Genomic DNA, 19,473 nt, shown 5'->3' on the forward strand with positions numbered 1-19,473 from the left:
AAATGAAAAGGGCTGGGAATGTAACTCAGACGTAGACTGCCCCTGGATTTGATTCCCAATGCCACACGAAAGAAGGAAAGAGAGAGAGGGTCCCCTTTGTTTCTGTGAAATTCCTGTTTACCTGGACATCTGTATTTTCATTTGCTAAATCTGGTAACTTTAGCCTTCTCAAGTCATCCCAATCTCTTTCAATTTCTGTCATTCTGTGGATCCTTCCCATAACTTTAAAAAAAAAAAAAAAAAAAAAGGAAATACTCAGCCGGACGTGGAGGCGTACCCTTGTAATCCCGGTACTTGGGAGGCTGAGACAGGAGGATCACCAGTTCTTGGCCAGCCTCAGCTACTTAGTGAGGCCCAACGTAACTTAGTGAGACCCTGTTTCAAAAATAAAAATAAAAATAAAAACTTGGGCCGGAGAGGGGGGCGTGGCTCAGAGGTAGAATGCCTCTGGGTTCTATCCCTATTTCTGAGAGGGGGGAGGGGAGAGACCCTCAAACTAGAATATCAGGGGCCTCAAGTTCCGGGAGAACAAGGAAGGGAGGCGACATGAATGACAGAGTTCAGCACAACCGGCGGTGAGGGGCCCATTAGAGATTCTGCGGTCCCAGGCCTGGCCTCCTCGGTTCTCGAGTACACCATTCCGTTTTAGCCTTTGCACATGCCGTTGCCTCTTGTTACTCAGTGCTCCTCCACGCCTCCCCAGCCAGCAGACCTCCCGTTCATCTTTAAAAGCCTAAACCAACTGCGGGTGGTGACACACACCTGTAATCCAAGGACTTGGGAGGCTGCAACAGGAGGACTGAAAGTTTGAGGCCAGCTTCAACAACTTAGTGAGACCCTCGGACTTAGCAAGACCGTTTCAAAGGGCTGGGTGTATAGTTCAGAGGTAGCACGCCCAGTCACACACACACACACACACACACACACACACACACACACAGCCTCTGTGAAGATTTTGGCTTTTTTTTTAATGTAGTACTAGAGATGGAACCCAGGGTCTACATGCTAGGCAAATGTTCTATTCCTGAGCCACATCTCCAGCACTCTTTATTTTTATTTTATTTTATTTTGTGGTACTGAAGATGGAACCCAGGGGCATTCTATCTCTGAGCTACACCCCCAGCCCCTTTTTTATTCTTTATTTTGAAACCGGGTCTCACTGAGTTGCAGAGGGCCTCACTAGGTAGCTGAGGCTGTCCGCGAACCGTGATCCTCCTGTCTCGCCCTCCCGAATGCTGGGATCACAAGAGCGCGCCACCGCGCCCGGCCCTTTCTTTAATTTTTAAGACAAATCTCGCCAAGTAGCCCAGGTTGGCCTCAAACTTTTGATCTCTCTGCCTCGGCCTCCTGAGTAGCTGGGAATATAGGTATGAACCACCAATCTGGGCTTGAAGTTTTTTTGTTTTTTGTTTCAGGGGTTTTTTTTTGGGGGGGGGGCAAGAGGGTACCGGGGGTTGAACACAGGGACATTCTACATCTGGGTTACGCCCTGAGTTCTTTTTATTTTTTATTTTCAGGTAGGGTCTCACTGTTTTCAGATAGGGTCTTACTAATTTGTCAAGAGTCTCGCTGAGTTGCTGAGTCTGGCCTCAAACTTGTGTTTCTTCTATCTCAGCCTCCGCTTGTAATCCCTGCACTTGGGAGGCTGAGACAGGAGGATCGCATGGGTTCGAAGCCAGCCTCGGCTACTTAGTGAGGCTCTCAGCAACCTAGTGAGACCCTGTTTCCAAATAAAATATAAAAAAGGTCTGGGAGTATAGCCCGGAGGTAGAAAGCCTCTAGGTTCCACCCCCAGTACCACCAAAAAAAAATATATACTGGGATTACAGGCAAGCACGCCCAGCTGCATTCTTTCTGTTAATCCTGGTGACCTTGCTATGGAGCATTAAGAAAGCCGGGCGTGGTAGCACACACTTGTAATTCCAGCATTCAGGAGGCTGAGATAGAAGGATAGTGGTTCACAGACAGCCTCAGCTACTTAATGAGGCCCTGTGCAATTCAGTGAGACCCTGTTTCCAAATAAAGAATAAAATATAGGGCTGGGGCGTAGCTCTGGGGTCGAATGCCCCTGGGTTCCATCCCCAGTATGGCAAAAAAAGAAAGAAAGAAAGAAAGAAAGAAAGAAAGAAAGAAAGAAAGAAAGAAAGAAAGAAAAGAAAAGAGACAACAAAAGGAAGGAAGGAGGGAAGGAAGGAAGAAAAGAAGGAAGCCAGCCAAGCAGGCACCTGGGAGAAGTGCTAACCTTTCTGGACCTCAGCGGGGACCTCCCCACCAACCCTGGCCGAGGCAGAGCCCATGTCCCTAGCCAGCCCTGCACAACGCCTCTCCAATGCCATGCCAGGTCTATATTGCCGACGATTTTTTACACAGAATAAAATTTAGCATTTTTAGTGGACAGCTCTGCAACTTTGCCCAAGTCCACAGGTATGTGTAACTATCACTGAAACCAAGGTACACAACGCTCTCGGCAACCGCAGACTTTTCCCCTACGGCCTTCGGAAGTCAGCCGTACCCCACTGCCAGCCCTGCAGCCACTGCTCAGGTTCCTGTCCCGAGAGTTTCACCTTATAAAGTCATATAGATAGAACAGCACCGTGTGTGGCCGCACTGCTCAGCCACACGCGTGACGCATGCCTGTTGTCACACTTTTCAGTAATTTTCTCGTTTTATTGCTGCATAGTAACTCATTCTAGGTACGAACCATTATTTGTGTGTGTGTGTGTGTGTGTGTGTGTGTGTGTGTGTGTGGTATTGGAGATGGAACCTAGGGGCTTTTCTACCTCCAGGATATACTCCCAACCTATTTTATATTTTTTTGTGGGGGGAAACAGGGTGTCACTAAGTTGCTGAGAGCCTCACTCAGTAGCTGAGGCTGGCTTCGAACCTGTGCGATCCTCCTGTCCCAGCCTCCCAAGCGCTGGGGTTACAAGCCTGCGGTACCACGCCTCAATGTCACACTGTCTTTTTAATGTTTCACCAAATAGTGGTCTTTAAACTGCAGTAGTAGTCTGCAGCTTGCTGTGGTCAGGGTAATAGCAAAAAAAAAAAAAAAAAAAAATATATATATATATATATATATATATATATATACATACAGAGAGGTTAGCACAAGGAATAGTGACCACTTAGAATGGAACCTGCCAGCGGGGCATGGTGGGCACGCTTGTAATCCCTGCGCTTGGGAGGCAGAGACAGGAGGATTGCACAGGTTCAAAGCCAGTCTCAGCTACTTAGTGAGGCTCTCAGCAACTTAGTGAGACCCTGTTTCAAAAAAAAAAAAGTTTTAAATAGAAAGATAGGAGAGGAGGAAGGCTGATTTTGATTAATGAGGGTCTACACCTGAACATGTGTAAAATTATGAATAAGACATGGTTAAGCTGGACAACCATTGGTGGGAGGGGGGAAGGGAAATCGGGGGTGGGGGGGAGAGGGCACCAAATATAGTTTAAATGTATACTATTTATGTTCAATAAAAAAATTATAGCAAAAAAAAATACATAAAATAGGTCTGGGAGTACAGCCCGGAGGTAGAAAAGCCCCTGAGTTCCACCTCCAGTACCAAAAAGGAAAAAAAAAAAAAGGAACCTGCCGTAGTTTGAATATGGATGTATTTTGTCCCCAAAGGTACATGTGTCAGGAGGCTGGAGCGAGCTCACTGGTCCACTCCAGTAACCCCAGTACTCGGGAGGCTGAGACAGGGGGATCACAGGTTTGAGGACAGCCTTAGAAACACAGCGAGACTCTGAGCAACCTAGCAAGACTCTGTTTCAAAATATAAAAAATAAAGCTGGGGAGCTGGGCGTGGTGGCGCACACTTGTAATCCCCGCGCTTGGGAGGCTGAGACAGGAGGATCTCGCAAGTTCGAAGCCAGCCTCAGCTACTTAGTGAGGCTGTCAGCAACTTAGTGAGACCCTGTTTTCAAGTAAAATATAAAATAGGTCTGAGAGTGTAGCCTGGAGGTAGAAGGTAGAAGGCCCCTGGGCTCCATCCCCAGTACCACAAAATAATAAATAAATAAATAAATAAATAAATAAATAAATAAATAAGCAAGCTGGGTATGGTGGCACACACCTTTAATTCCAGTATTTGGGAGGCTAAGAGAGGAGGATAGCAGTTTTTAATTTTTGTTTTCTGGTTTTTTTTTCAGCACTGGGAATTGAACCTAGGAGTATTCTACCTCCAGGCTAACCCTCCCCCCCGCCTGCTCTATATTTTATCCTTTATTTTGAAATCTCACTAAGTTGCAGAGGACCTCACTAAGTATCTGAGGCTGTCCGAAAATCGCAATCCTTCAGTCTCAGCCTCCCAAGTACTGGCATTACAAGCATGTGCCACCATGCCCAGCCCTATTTGATTATTTTGAAACAGGGTCTCACTAAGTTGCAGAGGGCCTCACTAAATAGCTGAGGCTGGCTGCGAACCTGGGATCCTCTTGTCTCAGCCTCCCAGGTACTAGGATGACAAGTGTGTGCCACCACGCCCAGCAAGAATTGCAGTTTGAGGACAGCATCAGCAAAGTAGAAAAGTCAGCAACCTAGCATGATTCTGTTTCAAAAAACAAAAATAAGCTGGGTACAATGGTGCACACCTGTAATTCCAGTACCAGGAAGAAAGATAAAGAAAAGAAAGAAGACACAGAAATGAAAACTTTGAAAATATATTTTTGTGCTTAAAAAACAGGTTTTATTACAAAAGTGTTGTGTGTGTGTTTTTCTTTTCTCATTTCCAGTCTCTGAAGGTACAAGACAAATTAAATCATAAAAACATATTGGAAAAAATAAATGTATCATTTCATCTAATGCCCCATGATATGCCCCAAAATATCATTCATTTTCTCCTCAGTCTTATGCCTACTTAGGGTTTCATAATTCTATTGTCCCAGACAGTTACCACGTACTATTCGATGGTTCTTCTAATTTTCTTTGTGGTTGTAGAGTCCCCTCTTTTTTATTTAAATATATATACATATATATTTATATTTATATAATTTGGGGGGATTGGTACTGGGGATTAAACCCAGGGCCATTCTACCTCTGAGCTATGCCCCCAGCCTTTTTTTTATTTTTTTATTTTTTTGATACTGGAGATGGAATCCAGAGGCATTCTACCTCCGAGCTACACCCCCACCCCTATTTTTTATTCTTTATTTTGAAACAGGGTCTCACGGAGTTGCAAAGGGCCTCACTAAGTAGCGAGGGCTGTCTGTGAACCTCGATCCTCCTGTCTCAGCCTCCCGAATGCTGGGCTTACAAGCCTGTGCCACCATCAGTATCTTGGCGAATGAATTTGCCCTTGTTGATGTCAAGGAAGAGAATTTGAAGGGAGAGGTGACGAGCCTCCAGCACCGCAGCCTTTTTCTTAGAACACCAAAGATTGTCTCTGGCAAAGACTAGGCTGTGACTGCAAACGCCAAGCCCGTGGGCTTACAGAGGGCGCGGGAGCCAGCGGGAGAACGCCATCTCCATTTGGTCCAGCGTAACATGAACACCTTGAAGTTTATCATTCCTAATACGGTGACATACAGCCCCCTCTGCAAGTTGCCTATTGTTTCCAATCCAGTGGATATCCTGACCTATGTGGCTTGGAAGATAAGTGGCTTCCCCTAAACCATGTCTTTGGGAGTGGTTGCAACCTGGATCCTGCCAGGTTCCGTCACTGACAGAGGAAGGCTGGGAGCTCGCCCATTGAGCTGTCGTGGGTGGGTGCTTGGAGAGCATGGCGACGCTGGTGCGCCTGTGTGGGGTGGAGTGGATGCTGCTGGGGCCTCTCTGAAGAATCTGCCTCCGGATCTAGGCACCGCTGCAGATAAGGGACATTGGAAAGAGGCTCTTAAGCAGGTGATTGTCGGTGCCTGTGAGGTGATCACACTGAAAGGCTGTGCCTCCTGGGCCATGGCACTCTTGGGGCAGATTTGGCAGAAAGTATAATGGAGGATCTCAGGCAGGTGCATCCAGTTTCTACTATGACTTAGGGGCTCTGTGGAATAAAAGGTGATGTCTTCCGTGGTGTCCCTGGTATGTTGGGACAAAATGGAACCTCAGGAGTTGTCCTGATTCCCTAGGAAGAGGCCCACCTGCAGTTTTGGGGGTCCTAAAGAAGCTGTGAAGGGCGGGGCGTGGTGGCACATGCTTGTAATCCTCCCGACCCCCGCTTGGGAGGCGGAGACAGGAGGATCGCGCTGGTTCAGAGCCAGCCTCGCTGGCTTAAGAGACCCTGTTTCCAAAGAAAAAAATATAAAATAGGTCTGGGAGTGTAACCCGGAGGTAGAAGGGCTTCCAGGAACCCCAGTACCACCAAAAAATAAAAATAAATTAAAAAAAAAAGCTGTGGTTTTTTAGCTAGGCGTGGTGGCACACACTTGTAATCCCAGCATTCGGGAACCTGAGACAGGAGGATCGCAGTTCACAGTCAGCCTCAGCTACTTAGAGAGGCCCTTTGTAACTCAGTGAGACCCTGTTTCAAAATACAGGATAAAAAAATAGGGCTGGGGGTGTAGCTCGGAGGTTGAATGCCCCTGGGTTTCATCCCCCCCACACACACACACACAAAACCAGTCTTCTTGGGCAAAGACGTGATTTTATGTCTCCCATCTAAAATAAACCAATCAAAGCCGGGTGTGGTGGAGCACACTAGTAATCCCAGCATTCCGGAGGCTGAGACCTGAGGATCGCGGTTCGTGGACAGCCTCAGCTAGTGAGGCTGTCTGCAACTTAATGAGACCCTGTTTCAAAATACAGAATAAAAAATAGGGCAGGGGGGTGTAGTTCGGAGGTCAAGTGCCCTCGAGTTCTATCTCCAGACCCACAAATAAAATAAACCAATAAAAGCCGGGTGTGGTAGCACACAGTTGTAATCCCAGCACTTGGGAGGCTGAGACAGGAGGATCTCACAGGTTGGAAGCCAGCCTCAGCTGCTTAGTGAGGCTCTCAGCAATTTAGTGAGACACTGTTTCCAAATAAAGTATAAAAAATAGGTCTGGGAGTGTAGCCTGGAGGTAGAAAAACCCCTAAGTTCCATCCCCAGTACTGCAAAAAAAAAAAAAAAGTATTTCTGAAAACAAATAGTATCATTATATTGCCTATAGGATAACTTCCAAGGTCAAAGCCATGGGCACCTGCGGCTTTTCCTGGGGGTTCTGCACTGGGAGTCCTTCCTCATGTTTAAGGAAAGCGAGAGTCCTGGGGATAGAGGCAGAGCCTGCCTCCCTTTGCAGGAGACAGGCTACCCCTGCCGGCCCCCCATGTGGGCCTGTGACTGGGCTCAGCCTCAGAGGCTGGGTCTGAATAATTGCCCCAAGAAGCAGGACACAGCTGAGTCCTGGCAACCCTGGTTGGCCCCATCCACGGGTCTCCCGCCTACATCCTTAGCTTGGCCCCCAGCCCTGCAGACCATCCTGGGAGCTACTCCCTGTCTTTTTTTTTTTTTTTTTTTTTTTTTGAGGGTCTGGGGATGGAACCCAGGGGCATTCGACCTCTGAACTACACCCCCTGCCCTATTTTTTCTTTTCTTTTCTTTTTCTTTTCTTTTCTTTTTTTTTTTTTTTTTTTGGTGGTGGTCCTGGGGATGGAACCCAGAGGCCTTCTACCTCAGGGCTACACTCCCAGACCTATTTTATATTTTATTTGGAAACAAGGTCTCTTAAGCCAGCTGAGGTTGGCTTCGAACCTGCGGGGTCCTCCTGTCTCTGCCTCCTGATAAACTGGGTCCTGCACTCATGTGACTTTGTGTCACATGACCTCTGCAGGGCAAGGGAGGGGCCGAAACCCCCGCGAGAATTGGGCGTTCCGCGAGTAAACCCCCATCTCGGAGATGCATGCCTTGAAAAGGAGAGCCCGGGTCCTCTAGCTTCGAACAGGTGCGCGGACCCCACGGTACCTCGCCCTGATCCCCGGGAGAGCCGTGCCATTAAAACTTTACATGCCACGTGTACCGGACCTCTCTCTTGTTTTTCACACTCCACTGTACTCACATTAGTTTTTATTTTACTCACATAATTTTTTTTTATTTAACTTATCACCTCCCAAGCTCGGGGATTACCAGCATGCGCCACCACGCCCAGCTCTATTCTTTATTTTGAAACAGGGTCTCACTGAGTTGCAGAGGGCCTCACTAAGTAGCTGAGGCTGTCCCCGAACCGCGATCCTCAGGTCTCAGCTGACCAAGTGCTGGGATCACAAGCGTGCGCCGCCACGCCGGGCTCTCTCCCTGTTTTTTCAGTCCATCCCTTTTCTGTTTAACTTAGCAGGGCTTCGACCATGATTCAGAAGCTCCAAGGTGACCCCCAAGGATTCTTCCCAATGGGGCTGACCCATGTGACCAGAATATGGAGAAATGGCAGTGTGGTTTCTGAAACTAGGTCTCTTTTAATTTTTTTTTGGTACTGGGAATTGAACTCAGGGGCATTCTATCTCCAAGCTACACTCCCAGCTCTTTTAATTTATGTTTTAACTAATTAATTAATTAATTTTTTTGCAGTACTGGGGGTGGAACCCAGGGGCATTCCACCTCCGAGTAACACCCCCAGCACTATTTTTTAATTCTTTATTTTGAAACAGGATCTCACTGAGTTGCAAAGGACGTCACTAAGTAGCTGAGGCTGTCTGTGAATCGCAATCCTCCTATCTCAGCCTCCCAAATGCTAGGATTACAAGCGTGCGCCACCACGCCCGGCTTTGTTTTATTTTTGAAACGGGGTCTGACTAGGTTGCTGAGGGTCTCACTATGACATTGAGGCTGTCTTCGAACCTGTGATCCTCCTGTCTCAAACTCCCAAGTACTGGAATTATAGGTATGAGCCACCACAACTGGCTCCTTTTATTTTTGAAACAGGGTCTCACTAAGTTTCTGAAGGTTTCACTAAGTTGCTGAGGTTAACCTTGAATCCACAGTCCTCCTGTCTCAGCCTCCCAAGTATTGAGATTACAAGTATGTGTCCATCAGCCCCTACTCTGAAGCTAGGTCATAAAGAATATTTTGGCTTACTTTTTTTTTTTTTTTCTGGTACTTGGGATCGAACTCAGGGATATTCTACCTCTGAGCTACATCCCCAACCTCCTTTTTTTTTTTTTTTTAAATGGTCCTTACTAGATTACTGCGGTCCTCCTGTCTCAGCCTCCTAAGTACTGGGATTACAGGCTTGTACTTGAGAGGCTGAGACAGGAGGACCATGGTTCGCAGACAGCCTCAGCTACTTAGTGAAGCCCTCTGCAACTCAGTGAGACCCTGTTTCAAAAATAAAGAATAAAAGCCAGGTGTGGTGGCACATGCTTTTAATCCCCGTGCTTGGTAGGCAGAGACAGAAGGATCGTGCTGGTTTGAAGCCAGCTGCGCTGGCTTAAGAGACCCTGTTTCCAAATAAAAATATAAAAATAAGTCTGGGAGTGTAGCCCGGAGGTAGAAGGGCTTCCAGAAAACCCAGTACCATAAAAAAAAGAATAAAAAAAAGAATAAAAGCCGGGTGTGGTGGTACACACTTGTAATCCCCGCGCTTGGGAGGCTGAGACTGGAGGATTGCACAGCTTCAAAGCCAGCCTCAACTACTTAGTGAGACTCTGTTTTCAAATAAAATATTTAAAAAATAGGTCTGGGAGTATAGCCTGGTGTTAAAAAGCCCCTGGGTTTCACGCCCAGTACCACAAAAATAAATAACAAAATTAAAAAGGGACGGAATGGAGCCTGGCGTGGTGGTGCACGCTTCTAATCCCAGCATTCAGGAGGTGGAGACAGGAGGATGGTTCATGGACAGCTTCAGCTACTTAGTGAGCCCCTTGCAACTCAGTGAGACCCTGTTTCAAAAAATAAAAAGACTAGCCAGGCGTGGTGGCGCACGCTTGTAATCCCCGCACTTGGGAGGCGGAGACAGGAGGATTGCACAGGTTGGAAGCCAGCTGCGCTGGTTTAAGAGACCCTGTTTCCAAATAAAAGTATAAAATAGGTCTGGGAGTGTAGACTGAGAAGGGTTCCATCCCCAGTACCACCAAAAAAAAAAAAAAGACTAAAAAATAGGGCTGGGGGTGTAGCTCAGCGGTAGAATGCCCCTGGGTTCCAGCCCCAGTATGCAAAAAAATAAAAATAAAAAAAGAATAAACCTGAGGAGCCCCTCACTCTGATCACATGATCTCTCCCTCCCATACTCCCTCCTGCCATTGTGACACCATCTACCTTGAGATTCTCGGCAGAGTGAGCTAATGCCAGCACCATGCCCTTGGATCTCCAGAGCTCTGAGCTACGTGAACCTCTTTTCTTTATAAAGGAATAAAGCTTCCGGTATTTTATTATAGTAGCACAGGTGCTTAGAAGGGCCCTGACACCAGAGTTCAGGATCCTGGCTTGTCTGTCTCTGTCTACTCAGCACACCTGACACATTCTTGTGAAACCAATATGTAAGGACTGTAACACACCAGGCAGCATGCAAGGGCTATCGCAGTGGGCAAGGGAGAGTTCCTGCCCTTTGAAGAGTTCAGAGTCCAATCAGGAAGGTAGAGAAGCAAAAAGAAAGGATACCGCGTAATGCTGTAGGGTTACAGTAGAGGAAACCTCAGGGTGCAGTGGGAACCTGAAAGGGCTCCTCAACCTGGGAGCACTGACATTGCTTCCTGAAGACACTCTCCGAGCAGAGACAGCGGCAATGAGAAGCCTTTGCCAGTGAAAGGGAGGGAAGGAGGGAGGGAGTGCCAGGCAGGGGACACCGCCTGTGCAAGAGATTAGAGGTGTGGCACTTCCCAGGAACCGTTGTGTGTCTCTTAGACCTGGGCTGTACACTTCCAAAGGACAGAGAAAGGAGGAGGAGGGGCAAGACATGGGGCGAGGTGAGCAGGGGCCAGATCCTGAAAGTACAAACCAAAAACGGAAGGGGAGGTGTTAGGGACAGACTTGGATTTTACAATGATCATTCCAGTAGGCAATCAGAACGGCCAAGCCAGTTAGGTCACTGAGGAGAAGGGAAGGGACCCGATCCGAGAGGGGCTGCATCTGGCCTTGGCTGGAGAGGGAGGCTGGGGGCCGGAGGTGCGAGGTGGGGAGGGAGTCGTTTCTGTAGGACTCTGTGGCCAAGAGGGAGCGGCCACATCCTACCTTGTCTCTGCGGTCACCTGGCCTGTGTGTGTCCCTCTGTGTCCTAATCCTTTTGATCACATTTTCTGTTCCTTGCATCAAGAGTTTCAGCTCTGACAAGTAACTGTACTGGTTACAGTTTCCATTCACTCTTTTTCTCTCCTTTCCTTCCTTTCCCTTTTCTTTCTCCTCATTGTTAAGTTGGGTCCTGCACTCATGTGACTTTGTGTCACATGACCTCTGCAGGGCAAGGGAGGGGCTGAAACCCCCGCGAGAATTGGGCGTTCCCGCGAGTAAACCCTCATCTCGCGAGATGCATACCTTGAAAAGGAGAGCCCGCGTCCTCAAGCTTCGGACAGGCGCGCGGGCCCCACGGTGCCTTGCCCTGATCCCTGGGAGAGCCGTGCCATTAAAACTTTACATGCCACGTGTACCGGACCTCTCTCGTGTTTTTCACACTCCGCCGTACTCACTTATTTTTATTTTACTCGCATTAATTTTTTATTTTACTTATCATTTGGTGCCGAACCGGGAGAACTCTTGGGTCCCTCCCCATTTTTTTTTTTCTGTTTTCTCTTTTTCTTTTTACTCTCTTTTTGAGCCCCAGACTCTCCGACCCGCCAGCAGCTCGACTGTGAGGTCCCACACCAGCGCTCTGCTTGCAGGCATTGCTCCCACCACTGCCGCCGCTGCCGCCTCGTGCCTGCCCGGACCGTAAGCCTTCTTCCCCAGCCCCGCGCTCTCCGGGAGAGCCGGCGGCCTTCTTCCCGCCCCGGGCTCTGCTGAGAGTCCGCGGCCATCTTTCCGGCCCCGCGCTCTGCTGAGAGCCGGTGGCCATCTTTCTGATCCCGCACTCTGCTGAGAGTCTGCGGCCATCATTCCGGCCCTACGCTCTGCTGAGAGCCAGTGGCCATCTTTTCCCGCCCACGTGCTCTCTTCTGGAGCGCCGACGGCCATCTTCCACTGCCACCGCGGCCGCAGCCACCACTGCCGGGGCGTGCAGGCTCTGCCGGCCGCCGGGCTGCCAGTTCCACCCGCCCAGAGCCAGGCTCCTTGGGTGATGCTGGCACCTGCTCTGCTTGCCGACCTCCTGCACGGGCCAGGACCTCTGCCTGCCGCTTGGACCTCCTACAACCTCGGCACTCCAGTCACCGCCGGGACCTCTGGCCGGTTTGCCCCGCCCGCCCCGAGCCAGGCTCACTGGGCGGCGCACAGCCGGCTTCGGTGTCCGCCACAGTCACCCGCGCCAGGCGTAGCTCTACTCGCTGCTGCTGCTCTGTTTCGCCCGCCCAAGCCAGGCTCACTGGCGGTGCTCCTCAGGGCCCAGCCTCAGCGACTGCTGCATGCCTGGAAGCCATTTTGTCTCCACGCCGCAAACTGGGCAAGCCATGCCGCCTGCGTGCCACCGTTTGATCCCGCCTGCGCCAGCCATCAGTGCCGTCCACACCAGCCACCGGCATCTGCATGCCCCAGCTCCACCACGCTCCCAGCAGCTTCTCAGCATTTCTGTCGCAGCCAGCACTGGCTGGCAACACTTCACTCCGGTAAACTGCCTCCTTCCCTTGGTTAGTGGGTTCCGGACTTTGGTCTCCCGGTCCACTGGGACCCCAAAATCCAAGCACTTGGTGACCCATTGTCCCCTGGTCCACTGGGACCACCCTCCGGATGACCAGGTCATCCTCAGGTTTTGAGAAGGAATGAAGACGTTCTTCCCTATCTCTTAACCTCCGTTTCCGAATGATTGAGCAGGGAAATCGGGGACGCCCATTTCCTGTTCTTCGTTTTCGCCCGTGAACCAATTATGGGAAGTCGAACCTTTATACTAGCAGATGCCCTGAGAGCCTGTCTGCCTTGATACGAGTTGGGAAATGGGTTGTGGTGGCCCAGGAATAGTTAGGAACTTTTATAAGCAGTCTGGTATCCCTCCAAATGCTCTCCCCTATCAGCTGCCATTTATTTTCCCGCCAGCTGCCATTTTGTGATGGCGCATAGTCGCTGCCTGGTGACGTCACAGTCGTCATCTTGGCCCGCGCCAGACTGCAATTTTGCTGGGCGGCCCGCGTGGGTGCGCCCTAGGTGCTGTGGAAAACGCCGGGCCGGGGCTGGGGCGACACCCTCTGCCCATGGGGAGTCTGCGTTGCCATTCTTGCTGGACCTCAGCCCCGGGACGCGCTCTTTGTGAGTATAGGTCCATCGCAGCTGACAGAACCTTAACATGGCATCTAAGTTTTAATTCCAGAGAGAAACAGGCGGAAATGGAGCGTACACTCCGACTTTGCCAAAAAGCAGATCCCTAGTAGCTGCCCTTCAGCTGGCGGTGGCGGCTCAGCCCTCTGGAGCGCCACCTAGGTGTGGAGGACTGCAACAACAACTACCTCCAGGAGCCTGCCTCAAGTGGGGCGAAGCCACGCCTACCAATCAGACTGCTCGGCGTGTGGCCAGGAGGGCCACTGGAACAGTGCCCTTGGAAAAGGGTGAGCCCCAGGTGCCTCAACACAGGGGGAGCACCTTTCCAGACCAGGCCCCACCGCTGGCCTTACTCAGCCTGGCTGAAGACTGATGGCTCCTGGATCCCTCAACCTCCATCCTCTTTGCCAGCTCAGGGTAGCTCTCCAGGTACTGAGTAAGCCAGTCTCCTTTTTGGTCGCCTGCTCAATCTCATGATTTGTTTTTTTCTTTAATAGCCCTTGCCTGTTCAAGCCTCCTCAAGCGCACATCACTAAGCTGTCCAGGGTAACCTCCAATTCGCACTGCAGCTATGCACCCACCTGCACCCCCTTCTGGGGGACTGGACTCCCAACTCCTCCCGGCCTGGGGCCCCTGACGACGCCCCTTGACAGCAGGAAGAAGCTAGAGGGTCCAATCGTCATCCGTTATCCCTACCATCAAAAGGCCGGGATGATAAGTTGGGTCCTGCACTCATGTGACTTTGTGTCACATGACCTCTGCAGGGCAAGGGAGGGGCTGAAACCCCCGCGAGAATTGGGCGTTCCCGCGAGTAAACCCTCCTCTCGCGAGATGCATACCTTGAAAAGGAGAGCCCGCGTCCTCAAGCTTCGGACAGGCGCGCGGGCCCCACGGTGCCTTGCCCTGATCCCCGGGAGAGCCGTGCCATTAAAACTTTACATGCCACGTGTACCGGACCTCTCTCGTGTTTTTCACACTCCGCCGTACTCACTTATTTTTATTTTACTCGCATTAATTTTTTATTTTACTTATCACTCATCTCTTTCTTCTTAAATTAATAACTATTTTTAGAGAAGTGTAAGGGTTACAGGAAAGCTGCAAAAATAGAGGGTTCCATATTCCCCTTGTTACAAATTTTTCTTTTCTTTTTTTTTGGTGGTACTGGGGGTGGAGCCCAGGGGCTTTTCTACCTCCGGGCTATACTCCCAGATCTATTTTCTATTTTATGTGGAAACAGAGCCTCACTAAGTAGCTGAGGCTGGCTTCGAACCTGTGCGATCCTCCTGTCTCTGCCTCCCAAGCGCTGGGATTACAAGCGTGCACCACCACGCCTGGCCTTGTTACGAATTTGGATGTAGACTGAAGGGCTCGATCACCTATTAATGTTCCAAGTTGATGTGATTGAATTGTGGGGGTTCTAACCTTATCAGTGAATAATTCCATTGTAATGGATTTATTGGGTGGTAACCCAGGCAGGTAGAGTGTGGCTGGAAGGATGGGTCACTGGGCTGTGGCTCTGGGGACTATACATATGTCCACGGACCCCCCTTCTCTAGCTCTCTCTGCTTCTGGCCTCCTAGATGCGAGAGAAGAGCCCCCGCGCATGCAGTGTCTCTGTCGTCTCTCTCTTTCTCTCACTCCCCCTCCCTCCCTCTCTGATTCCCACCGCCATGCCCTGAGCTCTGCCGACTGAACTGGCCTTAGACTGAAACCTCTGAAATCTCCAGGACTGTGAGCAAATAAATCTTGCTTCCTCTAAGTTGTGGTCATCAGATATTTTGGGTCACAGCTGCGAGAATGCTGACTGAAACAGCCCTCTCCCCACCAACCTCCCCTATTATTAGCTTTCACTAGTGCGTGGTATATTTATTACAATTGGGGTGACCACCTTATCATTGACTAATGTCCCCAGTTTATATTAGGGGCCACACTTATTATTTTGCGGGTCTGGGGATGGAACCCAGGGGCATTCGACCTCCGAGCTACACCCCCAGCCCTACTTTTTATTCTTTATTTTGAAACAGGGTCTCACTGAGTTGCAAAGGGCCTCACTAAGTAGCTGAGGCTGTCCAAAAACTGTGATCCTCCTGTCACAGCCTCCCAAATGCTGGAATTACAAGCTGGGGCCACATTTTTTTTGGTGTGTGTGTGTGTGTGTGTGTGTGTGTGTGTGTGTGTGTGTGGTACTGGGGTTCCTGGAAACCCTCTACCTCTGGGTTATGCTTCCAGACCTATTTTATATTTTTTTTATTTTTGGAAACAGGGTCTCTTAAGCCAGCGTGGCTGGCTTCGAACCTGCGCAATCCTCCTGTCTCTGCCTCCCAAGCGCGGGGATTACAAGCGTGCGCCACCACGCCTGGCAGGGCCACATTTTTTATTGCACATTTTATGGGGTTTGAGAAATATATTACCAGTACAGCATCATAAAAAATAACTTTCATACTGGGCATGATACCACTTACCTATAACTCCAGCTACCCTAGAGATTAAGAAAGGAGGATTGCAAGTTCCAGGCCAGTCTGGGAAACTTAGTGAGACCCTTCAATATAAAAATTTGAAAGGGTTGGGGTATAGCTCAGTGGCAGAGCACTTATGGGGTCCTGGGGGTTCAATCCCCAGACATACACACACACACACACACACACACACACACACACACACACGGCTAAACCCAGAGGCATTCTACCTCTGAACTATACCCTCAGCCCTATTTAATTTTAATTTTGGAACAGGGTCTCACGAGGTTGATGAGTGTCTCACTACTTGCTCAGGCTGTCCTCGAACCTGTAATCCTCCTGTCTCAGCCTCCCGAGTACTAGGATTATAAGCATGCGCCACCATGCCAGGCTAAGCTCCAGATATTACCTGCACTGGAAACATGCTCACCAGCGGGAAGGAGAAAGGCTGACAGCCTCAGGGCCCCATGCCCAGAGGGAAACCCCACTCTGCTTCCCCTTCTGAACTGCACTTTGGGAACTCAGGGTCAACGGAAGCCCAGGGCTGGACTGGGAGCCCAGAGACATCACTCTCCTCCCGCCCCTAATTCAAAGAAGGCTAGAGACACAGCGATGTGATGGCCAAATTCATTTGCACAGTTTATTTAAAAAGAGCTGTAAGATAGAAAGGAAGATGGTTTCTTTATTGTAAAGACAGCAGTTATAAAAGAGAAGTAATAAATATGACATTAGGAAATACTTAAAAAAAAAAAAAAACCCTGGTATTTGTGAGCAATCCCAAGAAATCACAAGACCCCAGAAAAGCCTGTCGTGGGGATGAGAAGCGCCGCACCTCCGCCGTGCAGCGGCAGGTGCTGGCAGCTGGCCGGGCGCTCTTGACTTGTGGGTCTTGAGAGGCCCTGGGGTGTGGCTTGGGGCTGCCAGGGGTCCACTGTAAGATGACCTGCACAGCGGCAGAGTTAGTGGGAATTCTGCTCGTTAATATTACTTCTAATGATTCCTTCTTATAGTCAGACAGCGTCGTGTTGAGGAGTGGAAAATGCCCAAGGAAAAGACACCTGGGGAGGGGGCGGGAGGGTGGGGCCTCCTGTCCTCATCCTGCCCATCTCTCTGGGTGCCACCCCTGTGGGAGGGAACAGGCGGGGCCCACCTGGCCTCACCTGAGTCCCACCATGACCTGGGGACAGAAGATGCAGGGCCACCGCAGAACCTAAGGATGGGACAGGGAGGCTGGATGGGACACAGGAAAGAGAAGGATTACCCAAGAAAATGGGGACCAAAGGAGAACATCCGTACAAATGAAGCCATGGTGGGGCGGTGAGGTGGGCGTGAAGGGGCAGGAAGGGCGCAGGTGGCCAAGACCCGGCAGGTCCCGGCTGCAGGTAAGAGCAGAAAAGCCAGGGCAGAGGACAGCGGGCTCGGAGGACGGGAGGGGCTGGGGGCTGCTCATCTCTTCCCAGGCACTCTCGAGGCTCGAGGCGGCTCGGCTCGGGCCAGAGGCTAGGTGCTGAAGGCGGCCTTGAGCTCCCGGAAGGCAGCCTGGCGGGCGCTCCGCTCCTCCTCCTCGCGCTGCCGGGCGTCCTGCTCAGCTTTTAACTCGGCCTCGAACTTACTGGAACAGGACAAGGCCTGCACCTGCAGAGGAACGCAAACACAGCGAGGCTGAGAGAGACATGCACAGAGGCAGGGGAGGCCAGGACCCGGGCCTGAGAAGCCTTGTCCACGGTTGGTTGGTTGGTTGGTTGGTTTCTTTCTTTCTTTCTTTCTTTCTTTCTTTCTTTCTTTCTTTCTTTCTTTCTTCTTTTTTTGGCACTGGTGATGGAACCCAGGGGCATTCCACCTCCGGGCTGCACCCCCAGCCCTGTTTTTTGTTTTTGCGTGTCTGGGATGGAACCCAGGGGCATTTGACCTCTGAGCCACACCCCCACCCTATTTTTTATTCTTTATTTTGAAACAGGGTCTCACTGAGTTGCAGAGGGCCTCACTAAGTAGCTGAGGCTGTCCGCGAGCTGCGATCCTCCGGTCTCAGCCTCCCAAATGCTGGGATTACAAGCGTGCACCACCACGCCCAGCTCCCAGCCCTGTTTTTTAGTGTGTGTGTGTGTGTGTGTGTGTGTGTGTGTGTGTGTTACTGAGAGGTGGAACCCAGGGGCTTTTCTACCTCTGGGCTATACTCCTAGACCTATTTTATACTTTATTTGGAAACAGGGTCTCATTATGTTGCTGAGAACCTCACTCATAGCTGAGGCTGGCTCCGAACCTGTGTGATCCCTCTGGTCTCAGCCTCCCAAGTGCTGAGATTACAAGTGTGCGCTGCCACGCCCGGCTCGCTCTCACTTTCTGTTGGGGCAGAAACCTCACTTTCTGGGTTGCTGGCTGTTAGGGTTCCCATCAGGATGACCCCCCAGGCTCACGGTCGAAGGCCTGGAGATGGGCTTTGGGAAGTGGCTGGATGAGCAGGGCTGGGCTGGGTCATTGGGAGGGATGGAAGCTGAGGGAGCTGGGACCTTCTGGAAGGAAGGTCCTTGGGGCCTGCCTGTCTCTGTCTCTCTCTCTCTCTCTCTCTCTCTCTCTCTCTCTCGTCTTTCTCTGCCCTAGCAAGGGGCCAGCTGCGCGGAGGGCCTGCCCATGGTGACCTGGCTCCACTCTGTCTGCCGGGGATGCTAGAGCTAACCTCCTTTGCAGAATATTGATCAATATCTATTGCCCCCGCCCTTTTTTTTTTCTATTTTCTTTTCCTTTCCTTTCTTTTTTCTTTGCAGTGCTGGGGCTCTTGAACACATCCAGCAGCATTCTACCGCTGAGCCCCCCACAAACCCTGACTTTTTTTTTTTTTTTTTTTTTGGCGGTACTGGGGATGGAACCCAGGAGCATTCTACCTCCAAGCTATGCCCCAGCCCTATTTTTTACTTTATTTATTTATTTATTTATTTATTTATTTATTTATTTATTTATTTATTTATTGTGGTACTGGGGGTGGAACCCAGGAGCTTTTCTACCTCTGGGCTATACTCCCAGACCTATTTTATACTTTATTTGGAAACAGTGTCTCACTAAGTTGCTGAGAGCCTAAGTATCTGCGGCTGGCTTCGAACCTGTGCAATCCTCCTGTCGCAGCCTCCCAAGCACTGGGATTACACCTGTGTGCCACCATACCCGATGTTACTCTTTTTATTTATTTTATTTTATTTTATTGCGGGTTTGGGGATGGAACCCCAGGGCATTCAACCTCCAAGCTACACCCCCTGCCCTGTTAATTCTTTCTTTTGAGACAGGGTCTCACTGAGTTGCAAAGCGCCTCACTAAGTAGCTGAGGCTGTCCACAAACAGTGATCCTCCAGTCTCAGCCTCTCAAATGCTGGGATTAGTGGGGCGTGGTGGCGCACGCTTGTCATCCCTGCGCTTGGGAGGCAGAGACAAGAGGATCGCGCAGGTTTGAAGCCAGCCGGGCTGGCTTAAGAGACCCTGCTTCCAAATAAAAATAAAAAAAATAGGTCTGAGAGTGTAACTCGGAGGTAGAAGGATTTCCAGGAACCCCAGTACAAAAAAAAAGAAAGAAAAAGCTGGATTACAAGTGTGTTCCAACACAATCAACACTATTTGTGTTTTTTAGACCTAACAATTTGTCTTTGATAACATTGTATCAGATAAATCTGTCCCAAACCCCTCTATTCTAGAACTGATTGCCCCACATCTCATCCATTTGGTAAAATATCTGAACACCACACTGGGTATGTGCGTTATTTTGATAAAGGCTATTCAGTTGCTCTAAAGTAG

The 19,473-nt window shown here is 50.0% G+C and overlaps 1 protein-coding gene and 1 pseudogene across 2 annotated transcripts in view; one reads left to right on the forward strand and one right to left on the reverse strand.

Moving 5' to 3' along the window:
- The first annotated feature begins 5,238 nt into the window (after positions 1 to 5,238).
- LOC308258613 (L-lactate dehydrogenase A chain-like) lies at positions 5,239 to 6,062 on the forward strand (annotated as a pseudogene). The gene is made up of 2 exons: positions 5,239 to 5,389; positions 5,561 to 6,062. The product of its transcript is annotated as an L-lactate dehydrogenase A chain-like (transcript).
- Positions 6,063 to 17,102: 11,040 nt separating this feature from the next.
- Positions 17,103 to 19,473, reverse strand: part of EFHD1 (EF-hand domain family member D1) — a gene marked incomplete at its 5' end in the record, with an annotated part of 47,171 nt that continues 44,800 nt past the window's right edge. The window contains one exon of the mRNA XM_080689540.1: positions 17,103 to 17,331. Within this exon, the coding sequence (XP_080545666.1) occupies positions 17,197 to 17,331 (135 nt within the window). The 3' untranslated portion in view covers positions 17,103 to 17,196. The remainder of the gene's footprint in view (positions 17,332 to 19,473) is intronic.

The sequence above is a fragment of the Muscardinus avellanarius genome (assembly GCF_963383645.1).
Source record: "Muscardinus avellanarius genome assembly, chromosome: 2".
Lineage (NCBI taxonomy): Eukaryota > Metazoa > Chordata > Mammalia > Rodentia > Gliridae > Muscardinus > Muscardinus avellanarius.